This window comes from Poecilia formosa, unplaced genomic scaffold (assembly GCF_000485575.1).
Source record: "Poecilia formosa unplaced genomic scaffold, Poecilia_formosa-5.1.2 Scaffold354, whole genome shotgun sequence".
NCBI classification, from domain to species: domain Eukaryota; kingdom Metazoa; phylum Chordata; class Actinopteri; order Cyprinodontiformes; family Poeciliidae; genus Poecilia; species Poecilia formosa.
The window spans coordinates 488226-507345 of record NW_006800293.1 but is presented as its reverse complement, the minus strand read 5'-3'; the positions used below and the strand labels follow the sequence as shown (position 1 = coordinate 507345).

The following is a 19120-nucleotide window of genomic DNA, read 5'->3' as shown; positions in this document are numbered from 1 at the left end:
GGTAGAGCACACGATTGACTATACATAAAAAATTCAGCATATGCAGTATGAAACATTAACATCTCACAAACATTAGAGGACGTTTTAGCTTCTTCAAAAGATTACCTGTTGCATCTTACGGTTGCGGATCTTAGGTTTCTGGCATGTAAAGTGATCGAAGAGAGCAGAGTCAGAGAAGGCGCTGAGGCTGACTCCTTGCACCTCCACCGGGCCTGCACAGACTGGCACTCTGCCGTCAAAGTTGAGGGTCTTGCGTCTTTGCAGGATCCACAACAGACGGCAGTCGCACAACAAGGGATTCCCGTCCACTCTGAGGGTCTCCAGACTGTTAACAGAGTGGAAGGACCCCTCTTCCAGAGTCTGCAGGTCGTTGGAGGAGAAGTTGAGTACTCGAATCTGTCTGAGACCTCCAAGGGCATGAGGCTCCACCGTCAGCAACCCAGTGCTTACCATGATGAGCTCCTTTAGCCTAAGCAAGTCCTTGAAGGCCCAAGGCTCTAGTGTGGTGATGGGATTGTAGGACAAGTTGAGATGGGTGAGGTGCACCAGGTTCTTGAATGAATTAGAAGGGACAGTAGTGATGTTGGTGTTGGTGATGAAGAGCCAGTGAAGATCAAGGCCCTGAAAACTAAGTGGAGAGATATACTCAAGGTATGGCCAGTGATCGATATCCAGACCCCGCAAATTATTCAACTTGCGAAAGTTTTGATCCTCCAGGGCAGTGATGCTTAGGTGTCGAAGGCGAAGAGTGACCAGGCTGTGGAGGTAGGACAGCGTCTGGCCAGAGATGGATGTGAGGTTGCAACGCTCTATTGTGAGATCTTCTAGTCCCAGAAGTCCAGAGAATGCCTGTGGCGAGAAACATGGGGTTGGAGAATAGTCATTTCAAAACATACACAAAGACAAGAACGTTTTTTTTTTTGTACATAGGGTAGTAGGAGAGCAAAAACAAAATCAGAAAGGAGGCACTCAGGCAAATTTGTTAGCATTTTTGTTGCACTGTCAGGAAAGCTTACCTTGTGGGAAATATAAACCAGATCATTGTCTCCAACTTCCAGCTGTTTAAGATTCCTCATATCTTGGAAGGTGTAGTCCAATAAAATCACCATCTTATTCTCACTTAGATCCAGGCTGGTGAGATTGCCCAGCTTGGCAAATGCCCCCATAGGTACTAACTTCAGCTGATTCCCCCGTAACTTTAGGACTTTAAGATTCTGAAGAGCGGCAAAGGCATTTGGCTCTAATGTGGCAATGAGGTTTTCACTAAGGTCCACTTCCTCCAGCCGGGGGTACGGTGCCAGATCACCCGACTGTACCCAACGGAGCCGGTTCTTGCTGAGGTCCAAGACCCGCGTCTCTGTTGGAATGCCTTCTGGGATGTTTGTGAGCCGCCGCCGCTGACACGACACAGACCTCAGATGAGCTGAACACTCGCATCGTGGAGGACAGGCCTTACTGCTCTCTGGCAAAGTCAAAGCTATGACAGAGACCAGCGAGGAAGCCAGAACCCATTTCCACACCCTCGGCCATGGCACTAAGGCACGACCAGCAGGACCAGGAGAGTCAGTCATGGCGCTGGTCCTCTGACTCCTCGCCTGATACAGGCAGGGTCAGTGCGCCAGACACCTGCAATACAGAGGAGAGACAGAATAGTAGGGAAAATGTGTGAGAAGAAATCCACCACAGGTAATTGTGAAAGAAAGAAAGTAATGCGCTACAGTGCCATAAAATAGTGCTTCAGCAGTTTGGCATGTTGTTACGTTACAAACACAGACATAAATGTTTTTTACTGCAACATTCTGTGACGTAGAGCACAAAGTAGTGCCTAATTGTGAAGTGAAAGAAAAAGATACACATTTTGCCATTTTGTTAATCTAAAATGTGAATACTGTGGAGAAAAAAAAAAGTATATCCACACAGGATGTTAATAATCTACTTTACGGCAAAGCAACTAGAGCTATGGGCCACATACTGACCCAACGTTACACTACATCCAGTGAGATCCCATCATAGTTACACTGATGGCTCTAAGATGTTTAAGATAATTTGTTTTTTCACCAATTTATTGGAGGCTGCTGCTTGGAAACTGGGACGCCGAGAGCCATGTGAGAGGGAGATTGTTGCTCCAGCTGAAATCGTGTGCCTTGCATCTACTCTGTCTTCCTTGCAGCGCTGAGACCGTCTGCTCCATTTTTGACAAACACAATGCATTTATTATCACCCCACATATGCACATGATGAGATTCTCAACAAGCAAGTTGCGCCTCCAAGCGCTGCGCACCAGTGCTCTGAAACGAGGTTGAGAAAGACATCAGTGTAAAATCATATAAAGTGTCTGATAAGGCTGATGGATGGTTGCGTAGGTTTGGAAGTTTGCTGGCTAAGAATTAAATCATTTTAGTCCTCCCAGCACAAAGATAAGATGAGTCACTTGTCCTTTAACACTCTTTTAGGCAACCGTTAATTACTCCCACTTACTGTTTTCAACATGGAAACTGTCAAAGAGCACCTGGCATCGGATCTTCAACATGTCTCAGTTAGGCGGGCTAACTCCAAAGCATAAGTACAGCGTGAAGGAGAAAAAAAAACTTGTTTCCTTCCAAACACAAACTGTCCTCCTGCAGGGCTACACATTAAACTCTCAACGATTAGCTTGCTAATTTATTTTTCAGAGAGGAAATGAGAAGGAATATTTCATCATAATGAAGGAAGATCATGTGTAAAATGCTCTCTGATGCTGGCTTTTGAGGGAGAAAGAGCCAAGTAGATGAATAATACATAGGTTAGTTTGTGCTGAATGGGCAGCGTCCAAGGCGTAAGCCAGGCAGTTAAAAGAAGCAAAAGTTGCTAGCTTCTCCAGACGCTGCAGGCTTTGCTTTGAGTTCCTTCTTCCCCCACACCTTAGCTTCAGAAAAAAAGCTTATTGAATCCCTAATTATATCAAATGGTTTCATAGCGGCGGCATTAATGGCATCAGTGAAGATAAAACCAGATTTAAACCAAATTTACACGATGCCATATAAATTGTGTGCACACATTTCTCTCACATTTTTCACACTTGCTCACACAAAAAACTGGTCTCCGTGTGGCGGGATAAGTCCCTCGTTTTCTTTTTTTTTTTTTCAGATGCCGCTGAAAGAACCGCTTTCTTTTCACATCCCTATTCTGGAGAATCTGATAGAAATCTGGCACAAGCTTTTCTTTCATTTGGAGACAAAACTCAGACACAGCGAGTCTTCTGTGCAGACTGTTGCACAAACTGACCCACTTCTCATGTGCAGCTCTGGCTTGTGCTGCCAGTCGGCTGCAACTCACCATGACCGCAACAACTGAGCAGCAAACCTCATTGTCTCAGTGGGACGGGGCTCAGGAGACAAACAGACAGATCTGAAAAACTAACAACTGTGTACAAAAAAACGCGGAAGAAAAACAGAGAAACTAAAAAGAATTGGGGCAAGTGTTTCACAAAGAGGAGCATTCACTGGTTGCCGACGTTAAGCTATCAAGGCTTTAACAAGTTATGACTTTGAAATCACAGATGTTTTCTTTTTGTTCTATTGTTCCCCCAGTTTAAAGTCCTTTAAATGAGTCAGTCATCTTGTTATAGTCGTAGTTGTTCAAAGTAGAAAGGCGAAGACGTGTAACACACTTGTCTGTTTTCACATCAAAAGGGCAATTAATGTTTTGAATAACATTAATATCACTGTAATGAATAGTATGTTACATTATTTTAGCAACTGTTTGAGTCGATTGAATTGACTTCTTTGTGCATTTGATGTAAAGTGGCTGAATATAAATAAACTGAATTTCATTTAATCTGTAAGAATAACTTATCGTATTTTTATTTCAAATAAAAGCACTTTAATCATCTAATTGTCTAAATACTGCTCAGTTTAATTCATTTAAGTTACTTTTTGTACATATGTAGCATCGATCCACAACAAAGGCATGTAAAGGCAAGTATGAATCCATTGTTTTTTCCATTTTATGGATTCAAATTAAGTTACATACTGTGTATTCAGGATGGGAATAGCTGTTTGTCTGTTTATATATTTTATTATTTTTAGTCTTTAGAATTATAACTGTTCTTCTTGTGCTATCACAGTTTTTTTCCTCAAATGTTTTAACTTTAATGTGTCATTTTGGTAATTAAAGAACAGCTCTTTTTAAGTAACACAGGAGGTGTTGCTTCGGCGTGAGTTTTGCTGAAGGGGATGGAGTCCCCAGTTTGCCAAGAAAGTGTATTTTTGCTGTTGCTAAATATTACCAAGAGTCTGACCATAAATCAGGGTGGATGTTTCCCATGTTTTAGTTTTTGGTTTTGTTAGTCGATGTTAGATTTTGTGTTCATCTCTCGTGTTTGTCTGCGTTCCATTATCTCAAACACTGATTGCTTTATACTGCTAAAGGTTTCCATTTAATGTTCCCTGGTCCGTATCATTTTGTTTCTGCTTTTCGCTTGACTCACATTGATCAGCGAGTGAACCTGCCACGCATTTATCATCATCTACTGCTTGTTCAGATTTTTTTTTTTTTTTTTTTTTTGTTATTTACCCTGGAGTTCTTTGAGGTGCATTTCTAGTTTGTTCCTGTTTGTCCTAATGCAACAAGAATCCTGCAATGGCATCCTGCATGCCGGCTATCGTCTTGGATTTGCATCTTTTTCCTCTCATCCACTCTAATGCCTTCATCATTTTCTTTTATTTGTTGTGGGGCTTAGTAGGCTCGAGACACAAACGGCGTCTAAGCAATTATCTTGAAATATTTGCGAGTAAAATTAAATATACTTACTCTCACTGGCTTGGAGGAAATTCAGTAATTTAAATGATTAATTTAACTCATTCAACGGGAGCAGGTAGAGACTATTTCAAAAGTCAAAGGGGGGAAACGGAATATACTCACGCGTCATTCAAAGATCTTAAAGATTTTCATGTCACCTTTGTGGTCAACTTACAAAAACTTTGTTGTCAATCAGCTGTCAATTGATATGCCACATTTTTGAAAATAAAGAATTGGAAAATCGGTTTGCACATTCATATTGGTGTCTGTTCAATGCAGTTAAATACTTGCGTTATTTCATGTTTTTATCCCCACTTTTTTTTTTTGCTGGTTTCAAGTGTCAGTTCAAAGAGTTAATAACTGATAGAAAAGACAGATTGTTCTCAAAAACAGAGAAAAACGATCAATTTTAAGAAATTTTTGCTGCAAAGTAAACCATTAGGGAAAATAAAAAGTGGTGGTGTCAACGTTAGCTGCAAACTTAATGTTCTACATGTTAATATGGGGTTTAAATGGTGTGTTATTACCATGGGCTTGTTTTTGTGTTTATTTCCCCCTTTTTTGAATTGCTACAATTGTTATCATCCATCATGCACTGAAAAAAACAAAAAAAAAAAAACAAACAGAACAGAAACCTACCAAGGTCTATCATCCAGAGTGGGTGATAGAAGAAAAATATCAATAGCACAGACTGTTGGCATAAAACATGACAAATATTGCTTTAATGTGTGAATCATTCACAACCTTGCATGAAGACCTCTCAAACAGCTTAATCAACAAATTAACATGCTGTGACAGCTCTGGTTTAAGGTTATCATGAGCATATTCTCTGTTGTTTTGCAAATTTTCAGCTTGCTAAATTTTTTTTGCTACAAGCCTGGTGCAAACACTTCCTGACCAGTGAGCATCACTGCAGCATTTAAACATTTTGAATTCAGTTTTACTGACCTGATTAACGCTAAACATGAAACTAAATCCTTTTTTTTTTTACTGCAGCTAAAGATGGCCCAGTGACATGCAAAGCATTACATTGCCATGGGATAATCAATTTTGCACACTTTGCTTTTCAGTGACTTTAATCTAACAGCCGATCTGAGCATAAAAGGTGTGTGTGTGTGTGTTTGTGTTTGTGTGTGTGTGTGTGTGTGCATGCACCCTCTCTGCTCTTTGGCCATTTGATAGATGCAACCTGTCTTCACAGTCCGCCCCCCCTGACAGTCATCCTACGGGTCAGCAGCAGAGCCACGGCATGAATCAGTGAGCTGACACTGTCAAGGCAGACAACGTCCTCAATGCTTGACTCAAGAACAGGAAGTGATCCTGAACCTTCCTTTTTGCTTCCACACACACACACACACACACACGCACGTACACACACAGAGCTGGGGGCGTCTGTCCATCATCTACCGAACAGACACGTAAAAAGGTACACATTTACTCTTGTTCTCCAAGCAAATAGCGAAGTTTTTCTCCTAGTTGTCACTCTACGCAGATTCTTGGTTTCTTTAAGAGTAAAACCTGTAATATTTTCATCTTCTGTTCTCATTCCTCACCTTCCTTTCAAGTAACTATTTTGCAGGACTCTGGAACAGTCCTGTGTTTTTTTTTTTTTTATAATTTCAATTAGGTTTTAAACAAGACCTTCTTACTGAGTGGTCTCTGCTTAGAGTATGAAATGATATTTTGTCGACTTACTGCAGAATCTACTGTCGCTGTTTTGTTATCTTATGTCTGCCTTTTACGCCCAAAAATATAAAAAAAATAAAATAAATAAATTTCAGCATATTTCATGAAATCCTGCTTCATGTTCGTCAACTGGCACTGACTGAAATCACATCTTATTTAAAAAAAAAAAATCTTCATGTGAAAGATAACGAGCTGGAACGATAATTTTTAGTCGTATATTCTCTTATAATTATCTTCAAACTAAAAAAAAATACACAATATTTGGTCATTGCACATGAAAGCATGATGTTGCAAAATAGTCAAATATATTTTAATCATTTAATTGGAAAGTACTTTCTAAACTTATGAGTGAAAATGCAATAAAAGAAAACATTCTCATCCATCTTCAAAGCATTAACCTTTCATCTCTGATCCTGCACCTGAGCAACAGACACACTGGAAGCCTTCGTATCTGTGCTGCAAGCTGCAAATTACCGTGGGCCAGATGTTAAAGCTGCATCAGGGGCAAATCTAACAGCCATCCAGACAGAGATGAAGGCACAGTCTGCCATGAGCCAGCTGTGCAGGAGGAAGGCATAAGAAATGTAAGGCAAATCAGCCCCAAATCTAAAAATAACTCAATTTTAGTTAGCTGACCTAATGAGCAGATGTGTGCAGTAAGATTCCTGCCACTCCACGTATACATCAAGCACCATGCACAGGTGAAAACACTGGCAGATGTTTTGCACAACAGCTGTTTCACCTGCTACCTGGATTAAAAACATCACATTGTTCTGTATGTACTACATGTCAGTCAAATAGTTGGAGAGTATTATATTTGACCAACCAAATACCTGTTTTGTTGGGTTTTTTTTTGTTGGAACCACTTCCTGAGTTTTATCTGTCTGCCTTTGGCAGTCTCGTACAAATACTGTGCGATTCACACGGAGGCATAAACGCAACATGAAGTTTTGAGCAGCCAAGCAGTCAGCAGGTTATTACAGAATGCTTTACATTGTTGCAAACTTGACAGGTTTTTACATTTCGCAAGAAAAGCTGACAGTTTGTACTTTCCATTGCTAAGTAGCTGTAAGTCCTATATTGAATATGTGCTTAGTCACTGCCTTTAAGCCCAAGTCAAGTGTGGAATATGGCTTAACAGCACTGTGGAGGTGCAAGGCAGGATGAAACGGACAAACATCTGTGTTAAAAAAAACAAAACAACAACAACAAGGTACAGATCTAAATTTAAAACCAGATATATTGTATAAAACCCCATAATGTTTGATCTTCCCGTTTGGTTTTAAATCAAAATAAAGACTTTATGTTTCAAATGTGTTGGGATTATCAAAAGCATTTCTACTTGTTAGAACCCAGTCATTTTTTCCTTTATATTCAGATTATTGTGGGGAAGGCCAAATGAGGATGTCCTGACTTTGGAAGCTTTTGATATTGTAAATTACCTTACAGCATTTCAACTATACAGAGGCAAGTATAAACACCAAGGGAACATAAATCTATCTGACAGGTTCTCCTAAATTACTATGTTTTGGTGCAAAATTTGTGAGTCAACCCCGGGAACAAAAGCACGAGATCTTGTGGCGTGAGCGTGTCATCATTCACAATGAGTCCTGACACGGACAAGTGAGAATTTAAATCAAAACGCAAAAACCAGATGGCATCACAGGGTCATAAGGAAAAAAGATTATTTGGAAACGCTAAAGCAACATCTCGAGATATAAGCCGAGAAGTTAAAACTTGGGAAAGAATGATGAGTGATTTGATATAACCTCAGTTACACCAAATTAGACACAAACTTTCTGAAGAACAACAGAGCCAGTGTTTGTGAATTTGTCTGTGTTCACCCTGATTCACTTCCACCAGGATCACTGTGAGCAGCTTGTGGATAATGTCAGGTGTTTTGGTCTGCAGGAAATACTTGAAACCTTCTAAATTTGACAGAAATTTAAAAATGCACTAAGAAAATCAAAGTTGGCAACCCACAACTGACCAAGAACAGGAAATGTTTACATTGATTTGAGGTCAAAAAGTGAGGGGCCAAAAAAATACTTGCTTGTCTTTCTGTTGAGCGCATAAAAGTATCTGATTTCCATTGTACATTCAGCAGTTATACAGTGATCTAATAGCAAACAGAACAATGTTGTCGTTGTGCTGGACCATAGAAGATATTATGAATCACAGATGAAACAAAACCAAACCCAAACCCTCAATCACAAGCTAAGAAAAAAACCTGCCATGGCACAACTTTAAAAGTAATGGCTGACCACAAAGAAAATCACTTGGTTCTGGATTCTTACAGCAACGCAACGAAAACCCCCGACTGTAGCAGGGCATGGCAGCAAAAATTCGGTCTTCAAGACTAGAGAAAACTCACCAGACACACATGGCCTGGCTTTAAAAGATGATTTGCTTTCATGGTGGAAGCCACTGCGGCAAAGTGACTACAACCGATGTGACCCTTATTTTAGTGGGTTGCATTTAGTGATGAGATGCTTTTCACAGAGAGAAGATGCCCATGATGAAATCGTACTGTAGCAGCTCAGTCTTCCTGTTGTAAGGAATCTGAGTCACTGATGCAGTAAGAGCAAAATGATTAAGACTGACATGCTGCTTTGTATGACCTTCATCTGATAGAAGCCAAACAAAAAAACAACAAAAAAAAAAAAAAACCCACACAAACCCTTTTTCTTGAATACGGCGGTAATGTTCTACTGACAGCACATGGCCCAATTTAAAGTCAAACTACTGCTGCAGGGAACAGCTTGTTTGTTTTCAGGAATTTTGGAGAAAAAGTTTTAATAGTGTCCACAGAAAACGTGAAATAATTAACAGGGGAAATTGTAACTTGGGATTAAACAGGCGAACAAGAAGTTTCAAATAATATGAGAACTGTTAAAAGGTTGATCTTCAATTATTCCAATTCAATATAAGAGCAGTTTTACACAAAATGAAGGACTTGTTTTAGCAGTGGTGGAAACCCAGTGTGATGTTGGACTCCTGTTGCAGCGCCTTGCAGCTGTACCCTATTAGCTTTTTCTACTTTTGTCATATTACAACCATAAACTGCAACATGTTTTAATAATATTTTATAAGAAATAGCAAAATAAAATTAAAAAATTGGGGAATGGGTTTGTCTTTAGTTCCCCACCATCATGTCTCGGTACTTTGCAGAACAACATTTCACTGCAAATTAAACTATCTTTTCACTGTATGAACCCCCCCAAATTTTCTTTTGCAGATTCTTCTTTGCAAAACAACTCATGTTATGTCAGACTGGATCGAGATTGTTTGGACCGCGGGCATCGTTTTAAGTTAATAAAGGAAAAGTAAAAAGACAAACAATACTGTTTAGTGTCACACATGCTTCCGTCTCACATGTTTGGCTTCAAGGAGACGTAAAACGGGAAGCTAAATTAGAAGGGGGCATAAGAGGATTGGTCGAAATTGCAAATATTGATCAGGAAAGAAGGAAATACAGAAAACATTAAGGTGATTGGTCAAATTTAAGGAAAAAGTTGTGATTGCCACATCACAGCTTCCCAGAAGGACTTGGTATAGTTTCCACTACATATGTTTTGTGCAAGCCTCAACTTACCGGACATTCTTCCACATGTTTGTTATGTTGCCCATATGGCTTATGGCTTAAAGAAATAGTTTTCTTCTTGTTCCTACACAAAGACCTTGCAGTATCTCTGCAGTGCACCACTAATTGATGAAACGAGCAAGATAACATGTGCTTCTAAGAACTGTAGAGTTACTAATGAACCTATTAATGAAGTTTATTCAGACATAATTCAAATTTTTGGCATGCCTATATATGGCCTCTAATTTGCCTGGGGGGGGTTGAGCGCCTCCTGTCTTTCAGTCGCAGTGACATTGTTGCTCCCGCACATGGTCACACACTTCAACTCTCACAGTTTGCATGTACACTTAGTAGACAGGCTGTTGAGCTGAGGATGCAAGCTACCACATCGACTTTGTCAGTTTCAAAGCTCACACACAGTGTCAACAACGTGAAACTCCAGTACAGTGAGAGATGAGCGACACGCACTTTGCCGAACACCTCTTGCAGTCTCGTTGGGAAATACCTTTGCAACAGAGAGGATGTGCTTCACAAGACAAAAGAAGCGTTCCGACTCAAAGCAAGCCACTGTTCCCCTTCCTTTGCAACTAGGTGAAATTTTTCAGACTTCAAAGATTTATCTTTTTTTATTTCTTATGTGTCGTTTTCCCCCACAAACTGCTGATGCCGAGATCTGGCCTCGGCTTTCAACCGGATCAAAATCAGCCAAGAATCCAGCTGAAACCAAACATTCACGGTGCACGAATGCAGTTCTTGACAGTCACAGAGAAAGAACGATGCACGCAGCAGAGCTGAAACAAACAGTGACTAAAAAAAACAAAATACAAAAAAAACCCCTCTAAGACACAATAACATAAATAGAAACATATGTGCAGCTTATTTACCAAAGAACGTCCTCCAAACCTCGCAGAACGTTTCAAACTAACCTTAAAACCATTTGCAGCTACAATGCTATAAATAATTTAAACGGTGAAAGAGGTTCACACTGTTGTGCCCACACTATAAATGTCCCTGGATTCAGACATGAGCTGTCTGGGTCGGTGTGTAGGCAGAAAGTAGACAATGGTAAGTGGGTTAGATGGGGGAGATTAGTCCAAAAGGTCGTTTCTTCTCTGTGTGTGTGGGTGTGCGCATCCATGAATATGTGTCACTTCTTCACTTTGAACTTCGCTGACACTAAAACCTCAGCAAGGGGCTTCAGGCACAGCAGGGAGTCAGACTGGATAATCCTGCCACACTGATAGCTTTAATCTGTATCTGTTTCACCCAGCTCAGCAGAAGGCGCTCACACGGCTAATCCATACAATATTTTTGCCATTAGAGTAACGAACAACCACACCGGCACACACGCTACGTGTTCCACGTGTGCTAAAAGGCTCAATGTAAAAAAAAAGTAAGCACTTGGATGAGCCCGAGTCCCCTCGTGCAGAGGGCGGACTCAGGACAAAACAAGATCAAGCCAAATAAAGCGCAATGCACAAAATGAAACGTGACACAGGATCTGATGAAGCATCCACACACAGAGGTGTATAGAGAGGTGATTACTGATTGGAAACGGGTGAGCTGCACATGAAGCAGCTGATGAAATGCGGAGCAAAAAGTGAGGTAACTGAGGAAATCTAATTTTTTGTCAAAGGACAATTCGGTGACATGGAAGAGGAAAGAAGAACCCACAAAGACGGACTCTGTTTTTACTTCCTCGTCAAACTTTCAGCTGAAGTCACTACACGTTTCCTGGTTTGGGTCAGACAGGGTTACCTGTGTTTCTCTGTTTATGAAATGCCAGAATATTAACACAGATGTGTATTTTTTTTTCTGTAATGTTTTTAGATTCCAAAGTTTAAATAAATGAGCTGCGTTCTTATGACCAAACAATTATGCATGTTTAAACAAAAGACGATGAAAGAGAGGGTGAAATCACATGATTTATCAAGCGGGCGATTATTTTTTCACATGCGGCCGAGTTGTTTTCAGTGACTTCATCCCCTCATCCAGTTAAATCATAACTTGAACAATGCATTTGTATTTGTACAGAACTAATCTCCAAAAGTGCAAAAACATCTTCATCCAGCACGTTCCACAGATCCGCTGTTTATTTTTTCATAAATTTGCTTTCACTTCATCACTGCACAGTGGCGCGGTTGGTAGAGCTTTTGCCTTGCAGCAAGAAGGTTCTGGGTTCAATTCCCAGCCCCGGTCTTTCTGCATGGAGTTTGCATGTTCTCCCTGTGCATGCGTGGGTTTTCTCTGGGTACTCTAGTTTCCTCCTACAGTCCAAAAACACGACTGTCTCCAAATTGCCCCTAGGTGTGCACGGTTGTGTGTCTCTGTGTTGCCCGGCGACAGACTGGCGACCTGTCCAGGCTGTACCCTGCCTCTTGCCTGGAACGTTAGAGATGGGCACCAGCACCCCTCCCGACCCCACTAAGGGACAAGGGTGTAAAGAAAATGGATGGATGCTTTCACTTCATCTTTTAATGGAACCTCAGAGGAAAAGAGGCTCTCTGTGTCTTTGGCGTTTTGAGTTTCTTGTTAAGATGGGATTTGTTGACGTTCTGTGAGTTTAGCTTGCTCCGCACAAATATGTCCCTCAAAACACATCTACCAATAGCATCTTTGATGTTTTTTGCTGCTCTGTTCAGAGTCTCGCCGTCTTCCAGCGCAGCAGAGCCTTTGCTGTTGTTTTCTTCCTCGTCACAATGAGCAGCAGAGCAGTTCGCATCATCAAATTCATTACACACATCAATGAGGTACATGTGTTTGTGAAGGTAAAAGAGACGGTGAGTGGTGCTTCCGTCCTCTGAAGTACTTCCATTAGTGCGCCAGTGTTTTCTGCTGCCATGATTCACTCTTTGCATTTGCTGCAAGTAAAACTTGAAAGAAAAACTCTGGTTTCTCTAGGTCTGCCTTTTAATTTCCATCATTTTCCCTGAAAGAGCCAGATTTCTGCCCTATCTGCTGGAACAAAAGTTAAAAGAACGTTAAACACGCCTTAATGCTTGTATCTAAAACCAACAGAAAAACACACTTGTCTTAGCTGAGAAATTTACTGAAGATTGTATCAGCAGCAGGCATATTTATGGTGAAAAGTTATTTTGTTAAACGGTAAAGTTACTACATTTTCAAACATGTACATGATGTTGCTGTAATAAAACCTGAGGTAATTGTGAGATTGTTGATGATGAGCATGAACTGAAATGAGCTGAATAGGCATTGGTGAAACAAAAGAACGGTCCTACTGGTGTAAAAACACATCCTTAAACTGGTTTTAGTCATATCTCTATGACCACACTGATGGTCACAATCAAGTGCTTGCATTCAAAGTCATTTCCAGTGATATATGGTGGGTTATATTGGGTTATATTTTATTTATAGTCTTAATGATCCTCTGCAAAGACAGTGCAAGGCAACAGATGAACATTTGTGCCAAACTTTTCTCGTTCTTCTTCCTACTTCCCTATGTCATGGATCATACGAAGCCAATTCATGGTGTTCCACCAATTTCTTCCAAACTTAGCTGCAACAAAAAAGTCATTGTCTTTGGCGATGATTCATTAATCTTCAGCTTATTCAGAAATTTGCTGCTGTACACTTTCAATATACTGCAAATCCCTACATTTATCGCATCGCTCTTGCCGTCCAACATCTCCATTGGCAACCAGTTGAGTTTCCTACTGATTTACAAAATTCATCTTGTCATTTTAAAGGCTGTTGTTTACATTGCTTCTGCGTATCTTTATGACCCCCTGCTCATCAGGGCACCCATCCGCACTCTTAAATCTTCTCTTTCTTCTCCTGTTCTCCATCTGGTCACCATGAGGGCTGGAGCTTTCAGCCGCTCTGCCATCTTAGATCCCCTTATTCCTGATACTCAGTACTCTGACTCTCTTTAATCCACTACAGATTTTACTTTGAGCCACAAATGGTTTTGAGTATGTTTGTAATTGTTAGTAACACTTTAATAAGTCATTACTTATCAATTTTAACAATAAAAAAATGCTGAAAAAAAAAAACAACTTCAGCCTCAAAAAGGCCTTTCGGTGTCTGCCTGGTGCGAAAATCCTCCTCCTCAAAATAGCTTATGCTGGAATCCTACATGTAAACCAGACACACACTCTGTTTCCATCTCGTTTCCTGCCTGTGTTTGTTTCCACCTCTTCTCTGCGGCTGTGAGCTGACAGCTGAAGACCGTCCTGTCTGACAGTTCTGATAAATATACACAGAGGGATGATAGAATTAAAGAGAAAAATAAAAATAAAACGAAGCGGCATGCGGTGACTCACTTCAGCTGCTGTTTGTTCCTTTCAGAAGTGGAACAAATGACGGATTCCTCTGTAAACCTGTTGTGTCCCATCTGTTGCATTTCTGAGTGCAAAAACAAAATATTTGGACCTGACCCACATTTATAGAACATTTGCAACATGTGAGGCATTTATTATTCAAGGACAAGTTTATAAAGTAGACACCCAGATTTGAGCCCATCGTGATGTTAATCTATCTGGACACTTGTGTCTATTGTGGGAACATTTTAGTGACGAGCAAATATTAAACAAACTTTGAATATTACTTTCCTTCATGGTGGCTGCTTAATGTCTGTTGCATGATTCTGGCACCTCAGCTGGCCTTGGTTTCTTTTTAAATTAACACCAGATAACAAATGAAGCCGCCGGTCATGTGACCGCTGTAACGCCAATAAATATTTTTCAACTTATTGTTGAGAACAGCATAAATCAATAAGAAGCTAAAATGTGAACACAGATACCAGATACTTTTATGTCGTCTTATTAAAAAAATAAATAAATAAATAAAATGCCTGTTTAATTTTCGTCAAAAATAAACTACACTTTTCACATTATCCATTTATATTTTACTTAATCCCACACTGAACTCTTTCTAATCTTTTTAGATAAATGAATGTGTTCATATCCCACAGCTGAATCACATTGTAGAAGACAATAGAAGGCAACTTGAGAGATAAACGAATGATTGATTTGATAAAAGCAAAAGGTAAGAAGTTTTTTGTATAGTAAAAAAAATACAAAGTAAAAAAAATACTTTTTTCATATTTTTAGTTTTTTATTACCGTTTTGTAAATGCAATATAAACTGTAATGAAAACAAAACCATAGATTGTTTTACTTTTCGTTTTTTGTGTGTGTTTGTCAGTAACTACAGATTATTCAGATGTGTTATACTTCACATAGCCAGTTTTATCCCTGCATGAAAAAAAGACATATTTTAACAAATTCCCAAGTCAGTCTTCACTGAAACCAGTTTATTAATTTTTAATGGTGAGAAGAGGATTTGATGCTCAGAATCTGTCTGAGACGAGTAAATATTCAGGCTCTGAGTCAGTCGCTGTCGGTAGTGTAGCCAGCTGGTCCCACTGGAGACATTATTGCCTTGAAAGGTTTAGAAAACGAAGAACATTTCTACCAGTACCCACTTTCGATGAAAAAGTTGTTCTTTTTTTTTTTTCTTAAAGCCACGACAGGTTTAATTAGTTGCAACCATTCTGACGATTCTCTCACCCCACGGTGTTTTGACCTGCTTTTTTTCTGGCTCTGGTACGAGCCCATGGTTCTGCACACTGAGCGCACAGACACATAGAATAACAGGCGCAGCATGCTCTCCTGCACATGCAAACAGACACACCGGTGGATGCGCTCTGCACTGTATTGTGTGGTAAACAAACAACAGAGGGCAGCCCGGGAGTCTGTCTGATTAGGTTGTAACCTTGCCCAGATCCACTCTTTGTCTCTACTCAGGTGCTGCATCTTAAGGTTTCCAGTCCATTCAAATTAAGTCGGACATGCTCTCACACTGTAGATTATTTTTATTGTACGACGTCAGACTTCCCGCGGTTTCTAGTCCTAATGAAGTCACACAAAGTTCAGGGACCACGGGGCAGTCGTAAGTCCTGAGGGCAGAGGCCATTTTGTCTCTTTCAAGACGTTATTAGCAGCAGGCCAGAGCTATAAAGGGAGCAGATTGGTTTACATCCTAATCAGTCAGTCGCTGAAAAAGACAAACAACAAAAAAAGCTCAGCTCACTGCTTGAGTTCCTTATGTTCACGGCAAATATTTCTCATGTGCTCAGAGAATATATCCAGAAAACCTGCTGCATTTGTTCCAGCTTCACCTCGAAAGGGAGAACTAGTGGAATAATTGACTGGTTAAATGTTTTAAGAACAACGATGACTGCGAACTTTGGTAAATTTCACTGGCATCTTATAATATCACAGAAACCCTGCAATAGATGAAGGTTAAGCTTTTGCTCCCCCAGGAAGGGTCACTTCCTGTAGTCTGAGAAGATTTATGACATTTCTGTTTATTCCTACTTGAAAACTAAAATACATAATTATACATTTTGCACCACCTATACTCTCTCATGTCTGAGTATGATCAATCTCTCATTTCTTTTTTCCACTTGGTTTTCTCAAAATAAGACAATTAAAGCACCAATGGGTATTGTGCAGTTGATTTGAACCCATCTAGGAGGAACAATCATACCGTAGACACATCTTGTTCCTTTGTGCAAAAAAGCCAAAACCCAATTGGATTAGATGAAATTTTCTACGTCTTTACACAAAATTTCATTTGGACTTTGACTTGGCCAATTTCAGATCATTCCGGTGTTGTTTTAAGCATTTCTTTATGGCCACTGTTCTATGCCGGAAGGCGAATCTCTGTCCTTTTTTGCTCTTTTGCTTCCATCTAACCATCTTCATTTTCCAATCAACTTTGACAAACTTCCCTGTTCCCTCTGGAGAACAGTGTGACGTTGTTGTGACTGTTTTCACAGTGAGTACAGTTTGCATTTAGTCCAAAAGCCTAAACTCTGGTCCCATCTGTCTCTCGCAGAGTCTTCTCCCTCAATAATGACAAATCTTGTTAGAATGAATGGAAGCGTGTGGAATCCATATTGCGAAAGGTCTAATAAAGCTAAATACTTTTTTCACTTTTGCAGCAGATTTGTCGCAAAAACAAAAAGTTGTCTCGTCATTAGTGACACGGCTCTGGCTCGGGCAGAGCTGACCTTCTGCTGACGGATGCATGAGTTCGCCTGTTATCAGACCCGTTCAGGATCGCTGTGATGTGCCGAAGAGGCGCATGTGCCAGTCTGTGTGACACCGAGCTGCATGTGAACCACTGCAGGTTTTTTTTTTTTTGCAGGATAGATGAAGAGCTTGCTCTGCAGATCAGAGGTCTGGCCACATGCCAGACACAAGTCATTAAGTCTGGTATGTGCGCTGCGAAAGCTACAGCGGGCTGCACAATTTATGGCGGTTAAGCCAGTGTTTACTGAGTTTTTTTTTTTGTTGTTGTTTTTTTTAATTTAGTGTATTGCGAAAAAGGATTTAGTGAGGCAATTGTTTCTTCTGGGATGTAATTAATTAGCAAACTCAGAGATTACTGCACTATTAGCAAAACAGCCACTTGAAGATAAAATTTTAAGAACTACAGCGAGATAAAATCATTTATTAAAACTTGACCTTACATATATAGACACCGATCATTCTGAATGACACCCATTGTGACAACTGTCTACACTGCTTTGAATTAGCCGTAGCCTCTGGGGATCTGTGGCCTTATTACTGCTGTGCATCGAAATGAGTCATTAATTATCTTCAACAAGCTCCAAAAGAGCTCCGTCATCGCCATCAAGCTCGTCTGATGTTTTCCGTAGGTTTAAAGACAATGTTTGGGTTTTCAGGAAACTTACAGTTCCTCAAAAAAGTATTCACACCCTTACTTTTTTTTTTTTTTTTTGCAGTTTGTCATGTTACAATCAAGAACTTCAGTGCATATTTCTTTCAGAAAAAAAACAAAAACGAAAAGTTTTGTTCTTATGTTTCTAACCAAGTTCCTTCAGAAGTCGCCTAAATCATAAATGGAGTCTGTGTGATTTTAATCTCAGTATAATTCCAGCGGTGTTGTGAAGACTTCATAAAGAAAATGTATCATCAAATCGCATCGTGAGAAGAGCCAAGGGACACATTAGACAGGTCACAGGTAGCGTTAGGTTATGAAGCAATGTTTTAAGCGTTAATCGCCTCCTGGAGGATTCCTGAACCAATCGTAGTAAAAAGTTAAAATATGGCACCGTTGGAGCCTATGAGACATGGAAATCCACCTGTGCTAAAAGACAGAAGAGCGTTCATCAGAGGAGCAGCCAGGAAGCGCTTGGTAACTCTGGAGCAGCTGCAGAAGTCCGCAGCTAAAGGGGGAAAATCTAATAACAGGTCACTGTTATGAATCTTGCGTTTAGGTTGGATATTTATCTTTCCTTTGCAACACTGATTATCCATTTGAGGAACCTGGTTTTACCCATAATGCTCTCCTCCACTGCCTTTTGCTTTGTAGATCCTTTTGAGAGCATATAATACTTTCCCCTCTGAGGCACAACACACACCAAGTATTTCACTGACTTTCACACTTCATATTATAAAGTTTGTTTTAACATTTGTGTTAAATAAGTGTATATTCAGAAACTCGTATTCGTGTTGCGTCTCCCTGTTGTTGTGACCTTTGAGCTCTGTCATAGCAGTCACCAATTAGACAACAAGATAAAGTTAAAAGTCAAAATGTAGATAAACATGCACAGATTTTCTTTTATTTCAAAATTTTTGCAGTTTGTGTCACGGTTTATGACATAAGATGATCCCAGAAGTACGTTTCTAACTATATATACAAATCAAATTCACAGTCTGAAACAGTGAATGTCTTTCACTGCTTGCTAATGGAAACCTCTACCGTGCAAACAGGAGTCTCTGTCATCAGAGCTCTGATTACTCCAGTCTGGACGGGATGTAAAGGGAGTTCATTTCTTCTGCCATTTCCTTTCAAAAGGCTAATTAGCTTCTTGATAAGAAACTGGTAAGGTTACCCTGTGGATTGGTCATTGGGAAATGAAATCACGTCTTTCTCTCTGCTACAGCGGAGCAGTTAGAGATTGAGATGATAACCGGGCGACTTAAAGCATTTCCCTGGAGACATTTCCCCTGAAATGCACAATGTGCTGTGTGAGTGTGTTTTAGAGTGTCTTGCCATTAAATCCCTTTGGTGTATA

The 19120-nt window shown here is 40.1% G+C and overlaps 1 protein-coding gene across 2 annotated transcripts in view; it reads right to left on the bottom strand.

The window, feature by feature from the left end:
- The window catches only part of lingo3b (leucine rich repeat and Ig domain containing 3b), a 40904-nt gene that overhangs the window by 5007 nt on the left and 16777 nt on the right, over positions 1 to 19120 (bottom strand). The window contains exons 1-3 of one of the 2 annotated variants that reach the window (XM_016662018.1): positions 14332 to 14350; positions 1017 to 1626; positions 106 to 849 (exon numbers count right to left, since the gene is read on the bottom strand). In XM_016662018.1, the coding sequence (XP_016517504.1) occupies positions 106 to 849; positions 1017 to 1571 (1299 nt within the window). In that variant the 5' untranslated portion in view covers positions 1572 to 1626; positions 14332 to 14350. Of the gene's footprint in view, positions 1 to 105; positions 850 to 1016; positions 1627 to 14331; positions 14351 to 19120 lie in introns of those variants that run through there. The other variant, XM_007574517.2, reaches the window with a different exon arrangement.